Source organism: Typha angustifolia, chromosome 3 (genome assembly GCF_048772165.1).
Source record: "Typha angustifolia cultivar Huaian chromosome 3, ASM4877216v1, whole genome shotgun sequence".
Lineage (NCBI taxonomy): Eukaryota > Viridiplantae > Streptophyta > Magnoliopsida > Poales > Typhaceae > Typha > Typha angustifolia.
In genome coordinates this window covers 3,952,399-3,974,755 of record NC_133241.1, presented here as the reverse complement: position 1 = coordinate 3,974,755, position 22,357 = coordinate 3,952,399, and the positions used below count along the sequence as shown (strand labels likewise).

At 35.4% G+C, this 22,357-nt stretch overlaps 1 protein-coding gene across 3 annotated transcripts in view; it reads right to left on the bottom strand.

Moving 5' to 3' along the window:
• LOC140780189 (protein ALWAYS EARLY 3-like) overlaps window positions 1-22,357 on the bottom strand; it is a 59,810-nt gene that overhangs the window by 7,131 nt on the left and 30,322 nt on the right. For all 3 annotated transcript variants that reach the window (XM_073125590.1, XM_073125593.1, XM_073125592.1), the window contains exons 10-14: window positions 9,363-9,649; window positions 9,205-9,261; window positions 3,465-3,782; window positions 3,194-3,372; window positions 2,829-3,111 (exon numbers count right to left, since the gene is read on the bottom strand). In XM_073125590.1, coding sequence (XP_072981691.1) covers window positions 2,829-3,111; window positions 3,194-3,372; window positions 3,465-3,782; window positions 9,205-9,261; window positions 9,363-9,649 — 1,124 coding nt within the window. The remainder of the gene's footprint in view (window positions 1-2,828; window positions 3,112-3,193; window positions 3,373-3,464; window positions 3,783-9,204; window positions 9,262-9,362; window positions 9,650-22,357) is intronic.

Below are 22,357 nucleotides of genomic sequence, written 5' to 3'. Positions count from 1 at the left end.
TTAATTTACTAATTTACTTTTATTTATGAATATTTAAAAATTTGAATGCTTACAAATTTTAAATTTATATAGGGTATTTTCTTAATCCAAGATTTTAATTCTTTAAAAATGTCAATAATGATAGTGAAGTCTTGTTGAGGGTAATCAGCAAGCTTGAGCCCGATATTCATAAACAAATCTTGTGCGATAAATAGTGAGTTATGATTCAATTAAATAATTTTATTATTATTTGTTTCAAGTTTTAACTTTCAATATAATCAATAAGCTAATAATATATTTCTAATTTCAGATGGAAAGATAGATTGAGAGCTGGGCAATTCGGTACTGCTAAAGTTGCTGCAGCTATATCTCATAACACTCCAGCTGAATGATGGTCCATCTATGGATAGGAGGAGGCACCAAACTTGACGCCAATAGCAAAGAAGATTTTAAGTCAAACTATGTCTTCATCATAGTGTGAAAAAAATTGGACTACTTTCTCCTTAATCTATACAAAAACACGCAACTCATTGACAATGAAAAAATTGGAGAAATTAGTTTTTTATCATTATAATATGAGATTGAATGAGAGAAATTTAAGAAGAAATGCAGAAAATGAACTGATTAATTTAAATCATTGTTTTGATGAAGAAAACCCCTTAACTTTATGGATTAGAGAAATAAAGGACAGGTTATTAAATGACAGAGATAACCCATGGTTAGATGAAATATTGGGAAAGACCACGACGAGGGTAGAGGCCGGTACGAGTCATTCAATAGCGAAAGATAATATACCTACTAGTATTAGTCATAGTCCTGATGATACATATAGTGGTGACATTGTTCCATTTACATTTGTTGAAGAAAGTCAAGAAGACATAAGGAATGAAGATAGAAAAACTGAGGATATATATACATATCAGCAACGTCATGAGATGCATTTTGATTCCTATGATTATGGTATATCGAGTATTTATTATTTGGAGCCATCACAAGATCCATATGCTAGTTATTATCCTCAATATTCTCAGTATTCTCAGACACAAGATCCAAATGCTGGTTATTATCCTCCTCAAACGTAAGTCACACAACAAGATCCATATAATATGACTAGTATGATGGAATCACTTTTTGGAGCATCAGGTCCCAAACATTAATATTTACAAACTTATGGTGATTATGATGAAAACTATAAAAATTTACAAGAACCAGCTCGGTATTCATCAAAGTTTTAAATTTTGAGTAAGTTAATACATTTTTTAAGTTTTTAGACTTCATATGTGAGTAATTTTTGTTTTCTTATTTTTTGTTATTTTTTCTAAATTTTTCTGTATTTTTAAATAATATTTAGAATTTTATATAATTAAAAAATAGTCCAATCCGATACGAATGGTCAATACGACCGATACGTATCGTTTTTTTGGACGGCCGATACTGAGAACCTTGAATAGAACTTGACTCAACAATTTACATCTAGCTTTAACTGAAGAAAATTGAAATTTTTAAAAAGACAGGAGTCCTAGAACCGAAGGAAGCAACAACATAACTTTGCTTAAGAAGCTTTTTCTATAAAGAAAAAAGGTTGTCAAAAAGAAATTCTGACAAAACATAAAAGGAATAATTCACTTTTCACCTCCTAAACTATCACCCCTTTCTACAATGACCATCTAAATTTTTTTTTTGATACATATTAACTCTCTTAACTTTTTTTGGTTCATAATGACCCCCTAATGAAAGGAGTTAAGGTATTTTTGATAATTTAGAGTCATTATGTATAAAGAAAACGTTTAAAAAATTATTGTGGAAAATGATAATAGTTTAGAAGATAAAAAGAGAACTATTCCAGTATAAAAACTAAAGGGCATAAAAGATAGTATAGGTCCAACTAAGGAGAATTCTAAAATAGGAAAAGTCCTGTAGAGGATTAATTCATTAAGAACTTCAATGGCAAATCAAAGAAGAGAATAGTGCAATTATGTAGTTTGATGTAGAGCCTTTTAACTGTGGCGAGCACCATGACCCGCCATGTGCACCACAACAGAAGCATGGTGATGACAAGACAAAACCCACATGGCTGCCACCGCCACAGTGGCCACTTTATAAAACAATGTTAAGAATGTGAGAGAAGCTGAACTATTGGATCGCATAGAGAATGAACACAGACTAAAATGATCCCCAAATTCGAGCCATTTCACTAATAATACCAACCAGGTCATTCAGGCTTCAGCCAGAAATTAACACAATAGGCTTCAAAGGCAACAAACCTAATCCTGATTTGGACCTAATTTTATACCAAGTCTGTCTGCCAATAGTCAGCTTCAACCAAACTTCACGCCATTTGTAAGATGGTAAAGTATTTGATCATTGAAAAGCGAATGAAACCCAGAGAGAAACTGATCTTTTGTAACATCAAGATATAGGATTACTCAAGATGATGGACATCCATAAATAAACAAAATAAAGAAACAATTCAAACAATGAAGATCTTGTCTTCAGAATATAATAAAGATGCAATGACTTCCCTAATCATATATTAGATCATAATAGCACAAATTACTCTATTCACTTTATTTTCATATAAAAGGCAGTTCACCTACATTCTCGGTTCTTTCCACTCCATACTTTAGATTCAACAACTTAAAATGCTGAAAAAGAAAAAGGAATAGGATACATACAGTATTGCACAAAAAAAAAAGGTTTCTGAATGATTTGCAAGTGCCTCTGAAAGTAGTATCATTTCACCAAAATAGATATGATAACATAGCATTAGATTATTTGAAGATCATGCAGACACTCCTTGATGAGTCAGGATAAAACAGTGAAAGTCACATAAGCAATAGTGATATTACCGTCACAAATTCCACCCCTAGTTCTGGCCGATCAAATTGAACCCTACACCGGTCACGATCGACTGTCAGAACACTTCCATCATGAACTTCTCTTGTTTTGGGATGACAAGCAATAACACGTTGTCCAACTGATAAAGGCCGAGCAAGATCAGTTGGAAGACCTTCTCTAACACCAGCTAGAAGTTCAGCATAATGGGTCCGAACGGACTCACGATACAGTACAAGTTTCTCCCTTTCTTCCTGCAAAAACTGCTTTGACAAGCGACGAGGTTTTCCAAGAGAACTGCAACAACAAGAAGCCCTAATCAGGTTAGCATAGCATATAAAAGGGGGAAAACAAGAAAATTACAAGAGATAATACAAACCTTCTTATGACACCCCATTCAACACGAGTTAGCCTTGGTACATGGCCCAGTCTCACATGATTCAAGTACTCAACAAACTCACTTTTAGCAAACCATGGATAATCGATTGCACTATAAAACCACTCAAACACACACCATCTACGCAATATGCGAGATGACAAGCAGTGAGATAATTTTTCCTGCAGTCAGCAATAAACCATTAAAAGACTCTAAATATTACGAACCACCAAAAAATGTGGGAACAAGGAGCATAGAATGAGAAGTATCAAACCTTAAGATCAATAGCCCTACTAATAGAATGAGAAAATTTATCAGGACGATGATCTCCATTACTCTCACTAGATTTGAATTCCTTCCAGGCCAATGCTTTCTGTAGACCTATCTTCCTCCGGCTTCTGTTTTTAGTAACCACATTAACCTGGTTTCCTGCTGTAGCCAGTACGGTTGTTTCAGTCATATCCATAAGACCAAGATCGGTACTTAAAGAGTTCTCTTGTGGTTTAATCTGTTTCCCTTGCTTTGATAATGGACTAACTGGACCAACTCGTCTAACTTTACTAGACGATCTCTTCCCTTCATCAATGGGGACCTGAAAAAAAGTTCATAAAATAGCAATACTAACAGTGAAAATGTGTGCAAGGGACTTATCAATCACAACTACAGAACAGATAAGAAACAAATTAATATTTTCAACAGTTACATATTATATGTATGGATGAGATATTCAGATAAGGAACAGATTTCCCTTTTTAATAGCAAGAAATATGATAGTTTACAGAACGATCCTCTAAAAATCTGGATTGAATGTAGGAAGTAGTCCGCGCAATTGAGAGAAAATATTCACCAAATATTCTCCTATAGTCGGAAAATTACGAAACCAAGGTTGATCGAACTACAACTGGGACGTAAATACGATATAGTAGAGTGATAGTGGTGGTGACGGATGAAGTGGATGATAGGGTTATAGATGATAATGGAGATGAGGGTGGATGGTTGATGTAGTTTAAATGATAAAGACAAAAGGGGAGAAGTGGCCGAGATCCCAAGGAGGAGGAGAAAGGACTCGATAGACGAGGGAGATTAGAAGATAGATGAGACCTTGCCAACAGTAGAGGTAGCTGGTTGGTGAAGAGGGAGGAGGGAGGAAGGAGGAGGGAGAAGGGAGATTAGTGTAGATAGACTGAAAAAAGGATAAAGGAGGGTAGAAATCAATATTCATTCATCATCATGATTTTGGCTGTCATCCACACCTTTATAGAGGCTAGCCAATAAGTCAAAATAATAATTATTAACCCTAAAACTAGTGGACTCTCGTCGATCGCGTCCGAGCGAGGTCGATCGCGTCCGAGCGAGGTCGACCGCGTTCGAACGCACAAAAGACGTTCTCTGTGGATGCGAACTGATGCCGACGTTTGCATGTGGGCGTTCGAACGCGCCCGACAACATTCGAACGCACATTTTGTATTCTCTATTTTTACGAACTAATGCAGGCGTTCACAAAGGCATTCGAACGCACCCCTTTCCGTATTCGAACGCGACCTACAAAAAGTTTATTTTTTTGAAATTAAATAACTAATACAATAAGGAAAGACTCTAGCAAGATGTATCAAAATACCACAGAAGCCTATTTTGGTCAATACCAGAATCGATCGGCTGAAACAGTAGGGATCAGCCATTGCTGATCCCAATAGCCAAAATGAATCCAATGACTGGTTTCAGCCTAGTATCGACTGATCCTGCCCGATATGGGTGGGATTGGCTGGATATGGGTCGGATCCAGACTCATATCTGACTTGGGACATCAATAATGTCCTCGTGTCCCCCCTCTCTTTCTTCTCTCCTATTCTCTACTCCCACTCAACCAATTGTCACCCTAGCAGATCCCCGACGACCTTGACATCTGGTAACATGCTCCGACCAAGATCCGACAATCTTAACTTCCGGTGACCTCGAGTGAGTTTTTTTTTTCTTTTTCTTTTTTCTATCTCTCTTTCTTCCGGTGATCCCCCTCTCACTCTCTTCCTCCCTCTCTCTCTCTGTCACTATGATTAACAATGAGAATGTGAGAGAGAGACGTGAGAGTAGAAAGTGAAAAGGAAGGAGAGAAGAAATAGAGAAAAAAGGTGTCAAACCGACGGTAAGAGGACGAGGGGGAAGAGAGAGAAAAAGAGAGAAAGGAGAGATCGAGAGAGAAACGGAGAAGAAAAAAAAATAGAAAATTTTCAACAGTAAAGAATTTTAGGGAGTGTAAGTCAGAGAGAGAAAAAGCGAGAGAGGGAAAAAGAAGGGAGAGTAAAAGAAATCATAAAGAAATAAAGAGAAAGGGATGAAGATAGAGAAGATTTTATTTTTTTAATTTTCAATTATTTTTTATTTTATTTTTATCTTTGTTTACTTGTTTAGGTTTATCTACAATGAAAATTGAAATAGCTCCAAAACAAAAGTCATATGATACTGACATTGGATAGCAACATTACAGTACTATTAGGAAAAATAAAAAATATATCAAGTGTAACTGGTGTGGGGAGGAAATGAGTGATGGTATTAACAGTTTGAAAAACATTTGGTTAAAAGACAATAAAATATAGTAGCTTGAATTTAAGTAGCTATGGAAGTTAGAAAACAGATGTTAGTCTATCTAGTTTAAATGATATTGCTACTAAATAGCTTGATTGAAAGGTAAATAAGCTTCACACTTACATTAAGACATTTAAAATGTATTGTGATGAATTTAGTTATACATTGATGTGTGATTAATAAGCTACACAAAATAAAAAAAATATAATTAATTTCTTGATGTATTCGGGTATGGGAACAATATTTTTGAAGTCTATATATGATACTGTGTATTTCAAAAATACAGATTATATTTGTTAGTTGATGGATGAGATAGTAGAAGAAATAAGTGAAAAAAAAGTAATCCAAGTGGTTATTAATAATGGGGCCAATTATAAAGCTACTGAAAATTACTTATGATGAAGTGACATTATTGGACGTCATATGCTGTGTATTGTATTGATCTTATATTAGACGATATTGCTGAAGATCCTTAAATTGATATAGTCATATATGAAAGTCAAATTGACAAACTTTATATATAGCCATCATTGAGTTCTTAATTTACTTAGATGATTGATAATAGGGATATCATCAAACTTGGCCATACTAAATTTGTCACTCATTTTTTAGCATCAAAGAACATGCTACAATGACGATATTTTGAGAATATTATATCACAGTTTGATTTATAAAAATTGAGAATATGAAAGTTAAAGATATGTGTTTAGGTGAAATTTGAAGAACGTGGCTCATGAAAATGCATGTTTGAACAGTATTATAATTGTCACAATAGTATTTAAGCCTCTTGTCAAAGTATTACGATTTGTAGATAATGATTGTAAATCTAAAATAGGTTTTATATATAAGACTATAGACAAAGCAAAAAAATCAAGATTAATTCCAGATGGAATAGACTACATAAAAATATAGACATTACTCGCACGCATTCTTTTAATTTACTAATTAATTTTATTTAGGATATTTAGAAATTTGAATGCATATAAATTTTAAATTTTTACATGGTATTTTCTTAATCCAAAATTTCAATTATCTACAAATGTTAATAATGATACTGAAGTCTTGCTGAGAGTTAGAAAGATAATCAGCAGGCTAGAGCCCGACATTCATAAATAAATTATTTGCGATAAGGATAGTGAGTTATGATTCAATTAAAAAATTTGTTATTATTGTTTTAATTTTTAAATTTTTATGTAATTAATTTATTATAAAACCCACAACCAACAAAAATCCCCCAAAATCCATACCACGTACAAGCCTTAGAAGCTTCCCTCAACTTTACCTATTTTTCTCCATCTCTTCAGCTCAAACCTTTTTTTTCTCCATCTTTCTCCAAATTTTCATCTCCCTCCCTATCTTTGAGGTCGCAAGCAACAAAATCGACTTGGCGTTTGAAGAGCTCTAATATCTCCATGGTTTGGAGTTGGGAAGCTCTAAAATTGGCTTAGCATTTAGGTGATGTTCTCTATAGTTTGAGAAAAAGCAACAAGTATGTATGTTCAATTATAAATAAAATTAGAGATAAGTACAAAAGTAATTTAGGAATGTTATAAATTACATAGTAGATTATAACAGAATATTCTCTTTCTAGTATCATTCAGTTTGATTATGGTTAGGTTAAGTTTAACTCAGGGTGTTAAATGAACATTATAGAGAAAATGAGAGGTCACGTTATAAAATCACCAAAAATAGGGAGCGAATCATAAAATAGACAAAATGTAAGGTGTGATTTATAAAAATCTTTAGAAAATAATTCGATTAATTTATAGGGAATTTTATAAATCACACCTAATATTTTATCTATTTTGTGATTCAAACCTCATCTTTGAGTTTTTTGTAACCCGACCCGTACTTTTTTCTCATAATTCTCATTTAATACCCTCCGTTAATTTAAATGGTACTGGCAAAGAAATATTTCGTTATAATATATGAAATAATTTATAAATTCCTAAATTACCCATACTTTCTTCAAAAGAGGGGCAAAGAGGAAAAATAGTGGTGAGGGTGTTTTAGTAATTTGGTCGATATCAGTTAGTTAAAATAATGTTAGAGTGTTAAACGAGAATTATAGAGAAAATAGATCGGATTACAAAATTGTCAAAGACGGAGTGTGAATCACAAAATAGGTAAAATGTAGGATGTGATTTATAAAATACTCTAATTTAAATTATATTTTTAATGAAGACATTGAATCCATGGATTGAAGAAGTGAATGATAGATTATTAGATAATAGAGATAACTCATGATTAGACTAGGTATTGGGGGAGACAATAATGAGGGCGAAGGCTGGCAAAGTCATTCAATAGTGAGAGATTGTACACTTATCAGTACCAGTGATCATGGATGGCTGTGCCGACCAACAATTGTCGTGCCAATAGTGACACAACATCTGGCACGGAGTGCGCTAGTGGTATGACCATGTGCCAGCCATTAAGCCATATATAGCCCTTTTTTTAAAATTTTAAATTTTCTTAAATTTTAAAATTTAGGGGTTAAATATGTAATGTGATTTAAATTTTTACAATGCAAAATTGGTAGCTTATCATTTATTTTAGGGGAATTTGCATATAATATCTTGTCTTTTAACAAAATAGTTGTTTACACCATATGTTTATACTATTTGCAAATCGAGCCTTATAATTTAGCGAATATGTGCAAAAAATAATCTGTTGTTAAATCATTAGTTAAACTTAACCAAACCTCTGGGTTAAGTTAATTATACTAAAAAAATTACCAAAATACCTTCAACCTAATCATACTAAGGGCATTTCAATCATTTTAAAAATAAAATATCTCTACTTAACGAATTCTTAGTGTTAGTAGGGTGTTTTTTGCATATATTCACTAAATCATAGGGCTTGATTTGTAAATAGTGAAAATATAGGGCATAAATCACACTTTCGTTAAGAAACAGGGCGTTATATGCAAATTTCTCTTTATTTTATCATTCAATTTGTCTCATCTGACTAATTTAGTTAGATAATGACTTAAAGAAATGATTCAGAAGGTAGCATAACAACGTCCGCTCATGTTATCCTATGATGTAAAAGGATACATAATTGGTATTACTACTCTTTGAACCATGATTTTTCTTAAAAATCGACAAGCTGATGCATCAAGCAGTCAACATCAGCCTACACCAAAAGAAGGCGCATAGGAGATTAAGGACAGAGAGACCCACTCTGCCTAGGGATCATTAGCGACATTCATAACCTTGAAAAGAAACATAGAAGTTATGCAAAACATTTGCCCCCTGCTTCGAGCTAAAATAGATACCAACATTCCTAGCATGTTAGCTATTATTTGCTAATTGATGTTCAAAAAAGATTATTTAACTGAAGGCACGACTATGAAAATTCTTCAACATGCAACAAAAATATTTCTAATGATCAGAAAAAGGTATAAAAAATTTCAGGAAGAAAAGATAAGGTACCTCAATCTTTTGAGATTCAACCTTTTGTGAATCACTATCAAATTCAGCTTTTGAAATCTGCATATTACAAATGTAAATAATCTTAATCAAATGAAGTACTTAAATTCGGCGAAGAGTAAGAATTGATGCCCATGTATGTTAGTGACATATTATCTTACATTTTCAGTCAAAGATTTACGCTTTCTTTTTTCTCTTTTACTGCTACAAGCACAAGTTTGTTGTTTCATTTCAGAAATGGCACTTTCATCGTGTTGTAAGCCCTTCATAGATTTAGCATTTCTCCGGGCAACAAAACCAGAACCAATACTTTCAGAATGTTTCTTATCCTTTTTTAAGGACATTCTAGAATTATCTCTTTGATAATTTGTTGAACTTGATTCAGGCACATTAGGCCTCCCATCAGAATCAATGTCCTTCTTTTCTTCTTTAACCTGGGCTGATGATTCTAGGAAAAGAGAATGAAATAGTTAGTTTTTGATAGCAGTTAGCTTCTTAGTAAAAATGGAGAAGTTGGAAAAGAGCAGTGAACACATGAAATAATATAGGTTGACTTTAAGTACACCTAAGAAGCACGGAAACATATAAATATGGACAAGAATCAATTGAATGTAGTAGTAATTTGCAGCAAAACTGAGCCCGAATGACTAACACATACCTTTACCTTTACAGGTTGCAGAATATATTCTTACAAAGGTCAGGCACAAGAGAAAGTAATACTTGCATACACTAATGCTCTAATCTAGAGAGGAAAAAAAGAAGAGGCAAACATGAATTAAAAGAAAATTCAAACTTGAAAGAAGAAAAAAAAATTGCAATAGTACCGTAGCCTAATGTGGGGGTCTTGCAGCGGGTGGGTGGGGTGCTGAGTGGAGAGGGAAAGAGGGATGTATTTGTCACAGTTAAGAATAGGACTTTCCATGGTGAAAGAAAAAATGGAAAGGCTTTAGTGCAATAGACTAATAGATTCATGCTAAGCTACTAATCCTATCCAAACCTGGTCTAATAACAGAGCAGACTTCTTCATGTGTCCTCTTTTAATCTCTATCACTAATTCACTGTAACATGTTCTAGTGCGGTGTGGAAGGGCCTCACATCTTGTATCCATGTGCAGCATACAGGGCTACACGTGGTAGGTGTGTTTAGGCATAATATACTTTGTCAGTCTATTATCTAAAACTTTTAATTCAATTGGTTATCCAGCAAAAATTAATGTATTATTATGGGTTTACCAAAATCAGCAGAATCCAAACATAAATCCAGTTTCTAGTGCTAATTCAAAGGAATTCTATTTGATCAGCTTCCCTACATTTCTATTTATTTATTTGGTGCTACTTTTTCTTACTTTAATTAACTTAGTCTCTCAACCCAAATGCATATAAGGAAGAAGATAACAAAGTTCCAAGGAATCAAGTTTAAGAAAACACATGACCCACTTCTTCAATTATATAGCTCAACAAAGAGGTTAGGAGAAGATCAAGAGTTTTCTTAAACTTGACATGCCCTGCTCCACCCATTTTTATTTTCTCCTTCCAAAAACCATGGGACCAACTTCACTGATGGAACAATGTGCAGTAAAGGGTGACTCTTAATTTCCTTTCCCTGTACCCCTGTACTCAACCAGCTCCTCTCCCTTTACTGATGGATCAATTTCCTCCACCTTTCATTTGGCATATGGTAAGTCAATCATTGCTAGAAAACATGTAATGTGCCAACAGCTAACTAACACTTTCTGCGCCACCTAACAAAACAAAATCCTTGCCTAGGGAGATATTTTGATAGAACTACAACACAAAGAGGCATGTAGATAAGTCATAGCACAAGGGGCATGCCCCTATTCTTAAAAAGTAAAACCCTGTTCCTAGGATACTACAAAGTAACGATGACCATGCCGCAGGCATGTGCTATGCCGATCCCCGATGGGCATGCCCTCAATACGCAGTGGGTCTTCAGCACATAAATCTTCATTTTTAATTAACATACATATATAAAGCTTATATTACGGTCTTTTATTTTTGGATTATTTTTGTACATGATCTAATTTATTAAAAATATAACAATAGTCAAATAGAAACATTACAAAACACATAATATGATCGAATATATTTATTAAAACCAAGGATGGCCGTGCCAGCGGCGTACCGACATGTGGCACGAGGGGTGCCGCACGGCACCCCTCTTAATAGCTTCGCCATGACCTCGTCGTTGAGCTCGCTGTCGCCGTCGCCGCTCGCCGACGCCATCACCGCTTGCGATCGCCATCGTCGCTCGCCCGGATCCGCAACTTAAGTTTTTAACCGATAAACCTCTCTCTCTCTCTCTCTCTCTCTCTCTCTCTCTCTCTCTCTCTCTCTTTCTCTCTCTCTCTCTCTCTCTCTCTCTCTTCCCCTCCCTTAGCTAGGGCACCCGATGCGAGCTCGGGCGAGCGGCAATGGCGACCGTGAGCGGCGACGGCAACCGTGAGCGGCGACGGCAACCGGGAGCAGCGACGGTCAAGGTGGTACATTTTTCTCTCCTTTTCTTACGGCATGGCCAGCAAGTGCCACGGCACGTGCCGTGCCTGTGGCACGACCATCGTTGATTAAAACTAATCTTAATAATTGAACACTCCATAATGTGATTCAATACTCTATAATATGATTGGAATATAAAAAAATTAAAAGAAAATAACCTCCACATGACGATCATGTTTGTCACATAATAAAGAAAATGATATATAGAATATTTTAAATTTACCACTCTAATGGATAGATTTTATAACAATAAAATTTGTTTTAAAAACCACGTGACCCCAGTCGGCATCCATACCGATCCAACACGAGTTAGCACTCACCCATGCCAGTCCGACATGCACTCATGTCGATCAACACAGCTCAACGCAGCGGTGTGCCACTAACACACCCCGTGATAAGTGTTATGCTACCATTAGCACAGCAAGTACTAGTCGGCACGAGGTGTGCCAACCGACACGGCCATCATTTCTATAAAGCAAATTTTAGCATAAATATTGCTCTAATTAAACAAATTTTGATATCATTATTATTCTATATCAATTATTCTTGTCAATTAAATTACGTAAATTTATTTGTGGTTCACATGCTTTTTTTTCAATAGGTGAATACGTGATACAAAACAAGGTCATGGTTGTAAATGTATAACAATAGTTCTACCAAAGTAAAAGATTTCTCCACTTTTCTTTTCTTGTCACACCATGTTACCTATTGAACTTGAATTCTATACAAATTCAATTGAGCCTGAATTCTGCAAAAAGTACATTATAAAGTTTCAATGAGTTACTCATTCTATCAGAGGTCAACCCCATGCTTACTCAAAGAAAAAAGGCTCACTGAATTTAGTGGGCTTAACTGCTGCCTATCACTTGTGACTTGTGTATAATCTATCTCTTGCGCATGCCATTATTTGTAAAATACTCCTGCCCCTTATACTCTAGTGCAGGTTTTATATTTCCCAAACCCCTATATAAGGCAGAAGCCCTCTCATTGTAACTTGCCCCTTATACTCTAGTGCAGGACACTCAATCTAGAGGGATTAATTGCTGCCTATTACTTGTAACTCTGTACAATCTATCTCCAGGATAGACCACTACCTGTAAAATATTCCTGCCCTTTATACTCTAGTGCAAATTGTATATTCCCTAAACCCCTATATAAGGGGAAGGCCCTCTCAGTCTAATCGTATGACCCTGGTTAGGGTTCTCTCAAATAGGTCAACAATGGGCCAAAACAAAGAAGAAAGTTGACCTCAATCTTGTGGACCCGAGTCTGGCCGGTCGGACAAAATCAGGCCAGTTAGGCTTTTGGGTGTCTCAAGCCTTTTTACTTCAAATCTAAGCCTACCATTTGGCTGGAAGATGGGTCTAAGTCCTTGTGAGAGATTGCTATGGAGAGGGCTTGAGGATTTGGCTAGAAGATAGGCTAAATAGAACAAAGCCCTGATCTCAACAAGCTAGCATGGGTCTGTCGAGTCCTACTAGGGCTTTAGGCTAGTTCAGATGCTTAGCGTGAAGTCCGATGCTGCAATCTAGTGGGGAAATCTGTTATGGTCTTAGCTAGAGATGGGCTAGGGTTTGGATTGGGTTTGGGCTGATTAAAGGGGTCGAACAAGTGAAAGCCCTAGACTAGGCTGACCGGCGCATGAGTGAGCTAGATCGGGTCAACTAGGGTTTGGGTTTGCCCCTTGTATGTGAGGTCATGCTAAGGGTCCACTCTGAAGTAGAGGCAACCCTAGCTAGAGTTTTCAGATGGTTCAGATCAAGGAGGAAGGTGGCTAGAGAGTGGAAAAGGACAATAAACCCGCTGGGACTGGTGGTGGTTGGATAGTAGCTGCTGCTAGGAGATGGAGCAGTGGCTTGGGGCTAATAGAGGGCTTTAGCCAGGGCCTGACTAAGGATAGAGCATGGGAGGAGGATGCCAAGAGGTGGTCGTGATGGTGGCAGCACTAAGGCCAAGGGTGGAGATGAGATGGCTCGGCGGAAAGGTAGAGGTAGTAGCTCGAGTTGACGATGGTAGTCAAGATTGGGTGTAGTGGTGGTGAGTGGTTGATCAAGGAGGGGTGGCGATGATGATGGAGGGAAGCTGACTAGGGTGGTGATGGTGGCTTGCTGATGCTGATGCAAAAGGCCAACGACATCGAGGGTAGAGATGAAAGTTGTACGAGTGATAAGGATGACTAGGGCAAGGAGGAACGAGGGAAAGTAGTCAAAGATGAAGGGAGGAGAAAGAAGATGACTCAAATTAATAGTCAAGCATTACTCAACTTGGCTTCCCTTGGGTGATAAGGGCGACCTAGGGCAAGAGGGGATGAGGGGTTAGAAGTCAGAGATGAAGGAGAACGGAAGATAGATCCAAATTGATAGTCAAGCATTACTCAACTTGGGCTGCCCTCACATATTTATAGAGGCTAACCAAACTAATCGGCTCGACTAGTCTAGCCGACTCTACTAGAACTAAAATAAAGCAAACCATAAATTAGTTTGGATCAATGTATTGAAAGGCGGTCATGGATTGCGAGCGATCACTCCACCACCTAGCGCCTACGCGGAAGGCAGGCATCAAGACGGACACCAAGACGGTGTCGTATTTTAATATATAAAAAATTAAAAATAAATATATATGATATATAATATATTCTAATATAGCTAAAAATTAATACTAAAATTACAAGTAGCTAAAATATAATCATAACTAACCCTTTTCTCATTTAACAATAACTGAGATTCTAAAACACTAGAAAAAAATTTCCATACTTCAGTACTACTTCAAATGCCAGCCGGTCATCCATTTATAGTAGGGGTAAAATTGAAAACATAGCAAAAAAAGCTTGAAAAAAAGAGAAGTAGAGAGAACGAGAGATAGATCAGCATCGTGTCACCAAAGAGGGAGAGAAAGCTGCAGCGAAAGAGCAAGAAGAGACAAGGGATGCAGATGAGCTCGTGCTACCGCTGCCGTTTGTTGTCAATGTTACTCGTGCTACTGCTACTGCTACTGCTTAGGCCAGAAAAAGGAGGATCAAGTGAGAGACAAGACTGAGGAGATCGCTATCAACCTTTCTTTTAAAGTTTGCTAGCCCCTACCCGCCTGCAGGCTGCGTTGCTACTTTGCGAGGCTGCTGGTGCACTGCTCCGCCATGGCGGCCGCCATTACCGCTTTTCAAAACAATGGTTTAGACTGAAACGTACATGAACTTAAACAAATTAAATAAGTAAACCATTTGAACCAAACATAATAAGAAAAGGACTTAACTCGATCTACTCAAACATCTCAATTGACTCACTAACTCAGACTAATTTGAACTTAGACTCAGATTTAGTCCTAATCATATCATTCCACCACATTGACATTCATATTAACCTCAAGGTGAGAACTCAAGCTCCTCTGAACAAACCTTATGTAGCTCAAACCCCTCTAACTCTGACTAGGCCAAGTAAGCGGCTAACTCAACCAACTCGAGCTACCATGATAATGCATTCATCATAGCCTCGAGTGGAGCTGCCAGTGGCTAAAACAACTCTAGTGTTTCTATTATTGTCTAGGGTGGGCAACAATATGGCCTCACATTCATCAAACCCGCAGCAGGCACAACCTCAATGCGACACTCACATGATCTTGCCAACAACAAAACCTTTAGTTCTTTAACACCTCATTGAATTCCTACAACAAAGAAGCTAACTCAATAGTTGAATCATCGAGAAATCACTATTTGGGCAGCTTAATACCACTGAATCATAACTTTCTCGAAGTCGAACAATGCCAACAACACCTAATTCTTCATTGCCCTATGGTATATAAAGAATTGCTCGATGAGATAGATCCAATCGAGTGGATCACAGTCGTCGAATTTGGGGAACTCAAGCCACACCATTCGGCCTTGAATCCCTGTGTCATGAAGATCATCACCACTATGCACTCAAGTCTGGTCTGAGCCATCAAATTTGGGAAACTCAAGCCACACTATTCAGCCTTGAATCCCCACGTCACGAAGATCATCACCATTATGCACCCAAGTTTGGCCTGTTGAACAGAAGAGTGGAGTCTAATGCTGTAATTTGGTATGAAAGTGGATTAGGGCCTTAGCTAGAGAAAGGCTAGTTGGGTTTGGCCTGATTGAAGGATTCTAACATGTGAAGCCCTAAACTGGGCTAACGAGCACACAAGTGGGCTAGATTGGGCTGATAAGAGACTGGGGTTTGCCCCTTACGTCTGAGGTCGTGCCAAGGTTTAAGGTGGCCGACCTAGAGTGGAGGCAACCCATAGTTAGAGTTTCTTGGTGGTTTGAATCAAGGAGGAAGGTGGCTAGGGGTGGATAAGGTTGATAAACTAGCTAGGATTGGTGGCAATTGGGCGATGGCTATGGTTACGAGATGGAGCGGTGGCTTGGGGCTAATAAAGGGCTTCGGCTAGGGCTTGGTTGAGGCATGGAGAGTAGAGGGAGGATACTAGGAGATGGTAGTGCTGGTGGCAATACTGAGGCCAAGGATAGAGATGGGTTGGCTCGAGAGGAAGGAGGAGGTGGTGGCGATGATAAGCGAGCAGTTGAGTGCTATGGTGGTACGGCTTGGGCTGAGCAAAGGAGTCACAACAATGAAGCACGGACACCTCTATTTGGGGGAGGTGTTTGTGTCAAACATGTGTCGGACACAGACACGCATGAGCATCGGTTAGAAGTGTCCTAATTTAAAAAAATTAAAAATAAAATGGGACACAGCGTGGACACGACTTAGACATGGCGTGTGTTATTGGGCGAAACGGGTCGATTTGAGTTCGTCGGATCCAAACCCAAAACTAAATAATCAGACCCCCTCGCCTCTCAACCCCAATCAACACCCATTAGCCCTAAAAAAATCTCTAAATCCTCACCACACTTAAACTCTCAACTCACCTAAAAAACTCGAGCAGAAGAAGACAATGCGGTGACAATCGCGACGGGCTGCTAAGCACAATGAGGACGACGGATTGCTATGGCGAGATTCTTCTCTCTCTCTCCCCTCCCCTCGCAGGCCACTTTCATTTCTTCTAAGTTCTAACTAGTTGATCTCTCTCTCTCTCTCTCTACTCTCCTTTAAAGCCTTTCAATTTATTTCTTTTATTTTTTTATACCGATAGGGCTTAATCTTAAATTTAAATTTCTGTTCGTTATTTTAATTCTAATTAGTGTGATAAACTGATAATGTGATAGATTGATAGGCAGAAAAATTGGGAGTTCAATGTTTAGAGTTTATACCCCTTTGATTTCTTACATTTTTCCTCTTTGTAATTAAATTGTTAAATTATATTAAAGCTTCTCTCTCTGTTAAATTGTTAATCTGCCAATACATATTTTTTACTAATGTAGTTTAAAATACTGATTCTAGTCAAATATTGCTTCTTCTGTGGATGAGAATGCTCATTTATGGAGGCATGTTACTAAGATGGAGAAATTAGGTAAAGGTGAAGGAAATCTTAATTTTAGATGCAATTATTGTCAATAAGTCTACAAAAAATCATATTATAAAGTAAAAGCTCATTTGCTAAAAATTAGTGGGCATGGAATTAGAGGTTGCCGAAAAGTTAGTGAACATGTTATCGAAATGAGAAAGGTTGTTGATATAGTCAAGTTGAGAATTAAAAATTCAATGCCTAAACAAATTCTTTTGCCAAAATTTGGGCAAGTGGCATCTTTTAGTAGCTCAATCGGAGATATAGGTTTTGATATGGAAGGGACATCAAGGAAAAACAAAAGAGCAACTAGAATGACACATATTAAGAAGTCTATTAATTATGGTGATCGCAATCAATTATATAATGAGATTGCAAGAATGTTTTAATTTAGCTAACTTGCCTTTTCACCTGGCAAGGAACCCTTACTATGTTGAGCCTTTTAATTTGCAACAAATAATAATATTTCTATTATGCCCCCTAGTTACAATATGTTGAGAACTACACTACTTCAACAAGAGAAAGCAAATATTGAAATATTGCTAAAATTTATTAGAAGCACATGGGGGGTGAAAGGGGTGAGTATTATATGTAATGGTTGGACTGATGCACAGAGGAGATCACTTATAAATTTTTTAGCGGTGACTAAGAGTGACCCTATGTTTTTGAGGGCTGTGAAAGAGAGAATATAAAAATAAATTTTTTATCTCCAATTTAATTATTAAATCATTGAAGAGGTTGGGCCTCATAATGTAGTCCAAGTGGTTACGAGCACATATTTGTAAGGCAATAGGATACTTCTTGAAGCAAGATTTTCTCGTACTCTTAACCTAGTTTTGAAGAACATATATGCAACAAAAATTCTAAGGTAAATGAGATTGTGTTTGATGAGTATATCTGGATTTCAATAATTGCAGGGGGCGTAATGTGCAAAAAAAATTTCATCATCCAATATTCAATGAGGTTGGCTATCTTTAATGAATTTGTTAACTTAAAACTATTTGCTATTGCGGACACTCACTTTGCTTCGGTGATAATAATGTTGAAAAGATTCAGAAAGATCAAGAAGGGTCTTCAATCAAAATCAGTGATAAATAGAGTTCTTACAGAGAAGATATTGGCAAAGCACAATTTGTTAAAAATAAAGTCCTCGATGACTTTTGGTGGGATAAAATTGAATATATACTTGCCTTTATAGAGCCTATATATTATATTCTATATATTGCAGACATAGATAACCCATGCTTACATTTGATATATGAAATAGGGGATACCATAATCAAGGTTCGTCGGATCAGCTGATCCCAATCTAAATCAGCCAGGATCGACCGATCCAAATAGGGACTAGCCATTTTAATTAAACCAAGTCAGATCCATTATGGATTTGACCGGTATCCGACCCAAGGACATCAATTGGTTAATTTCCCCAAGCCGGACCACTTTTTTTATTTTCTCTCCTCCTTTCCTCTCTCTTTCTCTCTCTTTCACTCCTTTCTCCTTTTCTTCATTCTCTCACTATTTCTAAGTTCTAACAGAGAGATCTAACTCCGACGATGAAGATCTAGCTTCAGCAAACTCCAACAAATTTCGGTATATAATTTTTTAATTTTATTAAAAAAAATTCTCTCAGTTTTTTAATTTTTTTACTCTTTTTTTCTTCTATCCTTTTTCTCCTTCACTGCACCATAATTTTTCACTTTTCTTTTAGTTTTCTTTCTCTCTTTCTCTCTCTAATCTCTTCTACTTTTCAGTGAAAGTTAAGAAGAATTTTTTTTATTTTAATGTTCTTATCTCTAATCTCTTATTTTTCCTCTTTACCGATTTTTTTTCCACATGATAACTTTCTAAAATTCAAATTGTTCTTTGTTGAATTTACTAAAATTGTAATTAAATATTTGCTGAAATTGATATTAAATATCTGCTGAATTATTTAATTTGCTGAAATTGTGATTAAATATTTGCTGAATTATTTAATTTGCTGAAATTGTGACTAAATATTTGCTGAATTATTTAATTTGCTGAAATTGAGATTAAATATTTTTTGAAATTGAGATTAAATATTTGCTGAATTATTTAATTTGCTGAAATTGAGATTAAATATTTGCTGAAATTGTCTTTTATTTTTTTCTTAATTATTTAATTTGTTGAAATTGTATTTTTAATTTTCTAAATTATAATTTATATTTTTAATTTGATCTCTATTTAAGTGTTTACATTAAAATTAAAATTGCTCCAAATGAAAAGTCACAAGATTTAGACATTGGCCAGCAACATTGCGTTGCTCTTAGCTGAAAATATTGAACCGATAGATATATATCTTCAGAAAAAAAAAAGGTCATATACATATCTTAACTCAAAAGATATTGCTACTAAATATCTTAACTCAAAAGTAAATGAGGTTCATACTTATATTGTGACTTTTAAAAAGTATTAGGATGAATTTGATTATACACTGATGTGTGATAGATGGACTACACAAAATAGTAGAAATATAATTAATTTCCTAGTGTACTCAGTCATAAGGACAATATTTTTAAAATCTGTGGACGCTACTGCTTATTTTAAAAGTACAAATTATATTTTTCAGTTAATGGATGAGGTAATAGAAAAATTAGTAAAAAAAGATAATCCAAGTGGTTACAGATAATAAGGCAAATTATAAGATTGCTGGACCATTACTTATGATAAAAAGACAACATTTATATTGAACATCATGTACTATACATTGTCTTGATCTCGTGTTGGAAGATATTGCCAAAAATTTCAAAATTAATATATACATAAAGGTCAAAGGTTGACAAACTTCATATATAATCATAAATGGATTCTTAATTTGCTTAAGCAAATGACTGGTGGTACAGAGATTATCAGACCAAGCCTCACCAGATTTGCCACTCATTTTTTAGCATTGAAGAACATAATGCAATATAAAGATAAGATTATACAAGTATTTACATTAGCATAGTAGTTTACGAAAAATAAGAATATAAAACCGAAAGATCAAAATTTAAGTGAAGCTTTGAAAAACATGGCTCTTGGAAATGCATTTTGACATAATATATAATTACCACTGCAATATTTGAGCCTCTTATCAAAGTATTACGACTTATATACAGTGACGACAAGTCTGAGATGGTTTCTTATACGAGTCTATGAACTTAGCAAAATAGTCAACAAAAAAAATATAGGCAAAAGTTATAAGCGAAAATTGATTGACTCCAGATGGAACAAACTACATAAAGATATACACGCCGCTGGTAAGCATTAGTTTATTATTTTAAAAGTTTTGAATTTGAATGCTTAGAAATTTTAAGTTATAAATTTCTACAGAATATTTTCTGAATCTCAAATTTCAATTCTCTACAAATGTCAACAATGATACTGAAGTCCTCCTAGGAGTTAGAAAAATAATTAGCAGACTAGAGCCTAATATTTATAAACAAATCATTTGCAATAGAGAAGAGTGTTATTATTCAATTGAATAATTTTATTATTATTTGTTTCAAATTTCAATATATTCAATTTCTTATAAAATATATTCAATAATATATTTCAGATGGAGAAATATAGATTGAGAGCTGGCCAATTTAGTACTACTAAAGTTGCTGCAACTATATCTCATAACAGTCCAGCTGAATAGTGATCCATTTATGAATGGAATGAGGCACCAAATTTTACACCAATAGCAAAGATCTTAAGTCAAACTCTATCTTCATCACAATGTAAAAAGAATTGGACTACCTTTTTCTTGATCCATACCAAAACACGTAATCGATTGACAATGGAGATTAGAAAAATAAGTGTTTTGCCATTATAATATAAGATTAAGAGGGAGAATTTAAAAAGAAAGACAAAAAATGATCAGTTAATTGATTTAGATCTATTTTTTTATGAAGAAGACCCCCTGACTCCATGGATCAGAGAAGTGAAAGATAGATTATTATATGATAGAGATAACTCATGATTAGATGAGGCATTGGAGAAGATCACGACTAGAGCAGAAGCTAGTACAAGTCGTTCGACAACGAGAGATAGTATAGCTATTAATGCCAATGATAATCCTGATGATACACCTGGTGGTGAGATCATCTCTTCCACATTTGTTGAGGGAAAAATTAAGGCATTGGATTTAAGATAGAGAAACTGAGAATGTAAATACGTATCAGCGATGTCGTTATCAGGATGTTGTTTCCTATGACTATGCTTCATCAAGTATTCATTGTTTATAACCATCACATGATCCATATGCTGGTTATTATCCTCCTCGGTATCCTCAGACACAAGATCCACATGTTAACTATTATCCACCTCAAAGACAAGATATATTCGATATGAATAATATGATGCAATCACTCTTTAGAGTACCAAGCCCTAGACATCATTATTTACAAGCTTATGATGATTATAATGAAGATGACTACGGGGATTTACAAGAGCCAACTTAAACATCGAAATTTTAACTTTTGAGTTAGTACTTTTGTTTAATTTTTAGGGCTTATGAGAATAATTATTACTTTCTTATTTTTTGTCATGTTTTCTAAATTTTTAAAAATTTTCCTACATTTTTAAATAATATTTAGAACTTTTAGTAAAAAAGAAATCCGATCCACACGACCGATCTGGCCAATACGTATCGTCTTTTCAAAAGGCTAATCCTAATTTTTTGAATCTTGACCTTGATTGAAAAGGTGAAGATAGTCATATTTATGCATGAAAATAAGAAGGAAAGCGAGGAATCTATCTTTTATTTAGTGGTGCACAAGATCCTAGAGGATAGATAGGACAAAAACAATATACCACTACATTGTTTAGCGCATTCTTTGAATCCAAGGTTAACTTAATTTCTATAGTTCTTTTTCTTATGATTAAATATTTTATTGTTCTTTCGTCGCTATGTATTTTTTACTAATTAGATGATTATGTTAATAGGTATTACAGCTCACCATGGATTCAAGAGGATCCAAATCATGTACCACCACATAAGGATTTGAAAATTTTTAATGAGAAAAAAATGCTTAAAAAAGTTATTTCCAAATACAGAAGAACGAAAAATAGTATACCAAGAGTATACTAGTTTTTTTATATCAACTAAAAGTTTTGTTGATTATGATTCGATAGTAGATAGAAATAATTTTGATCCAAACATGTGGTGGGTTGCTCATAGTGTTTCTGCTCCTATTCTTTAAAATTTAGCACTTAGGTTACTTAGGCAACCTTGCTCT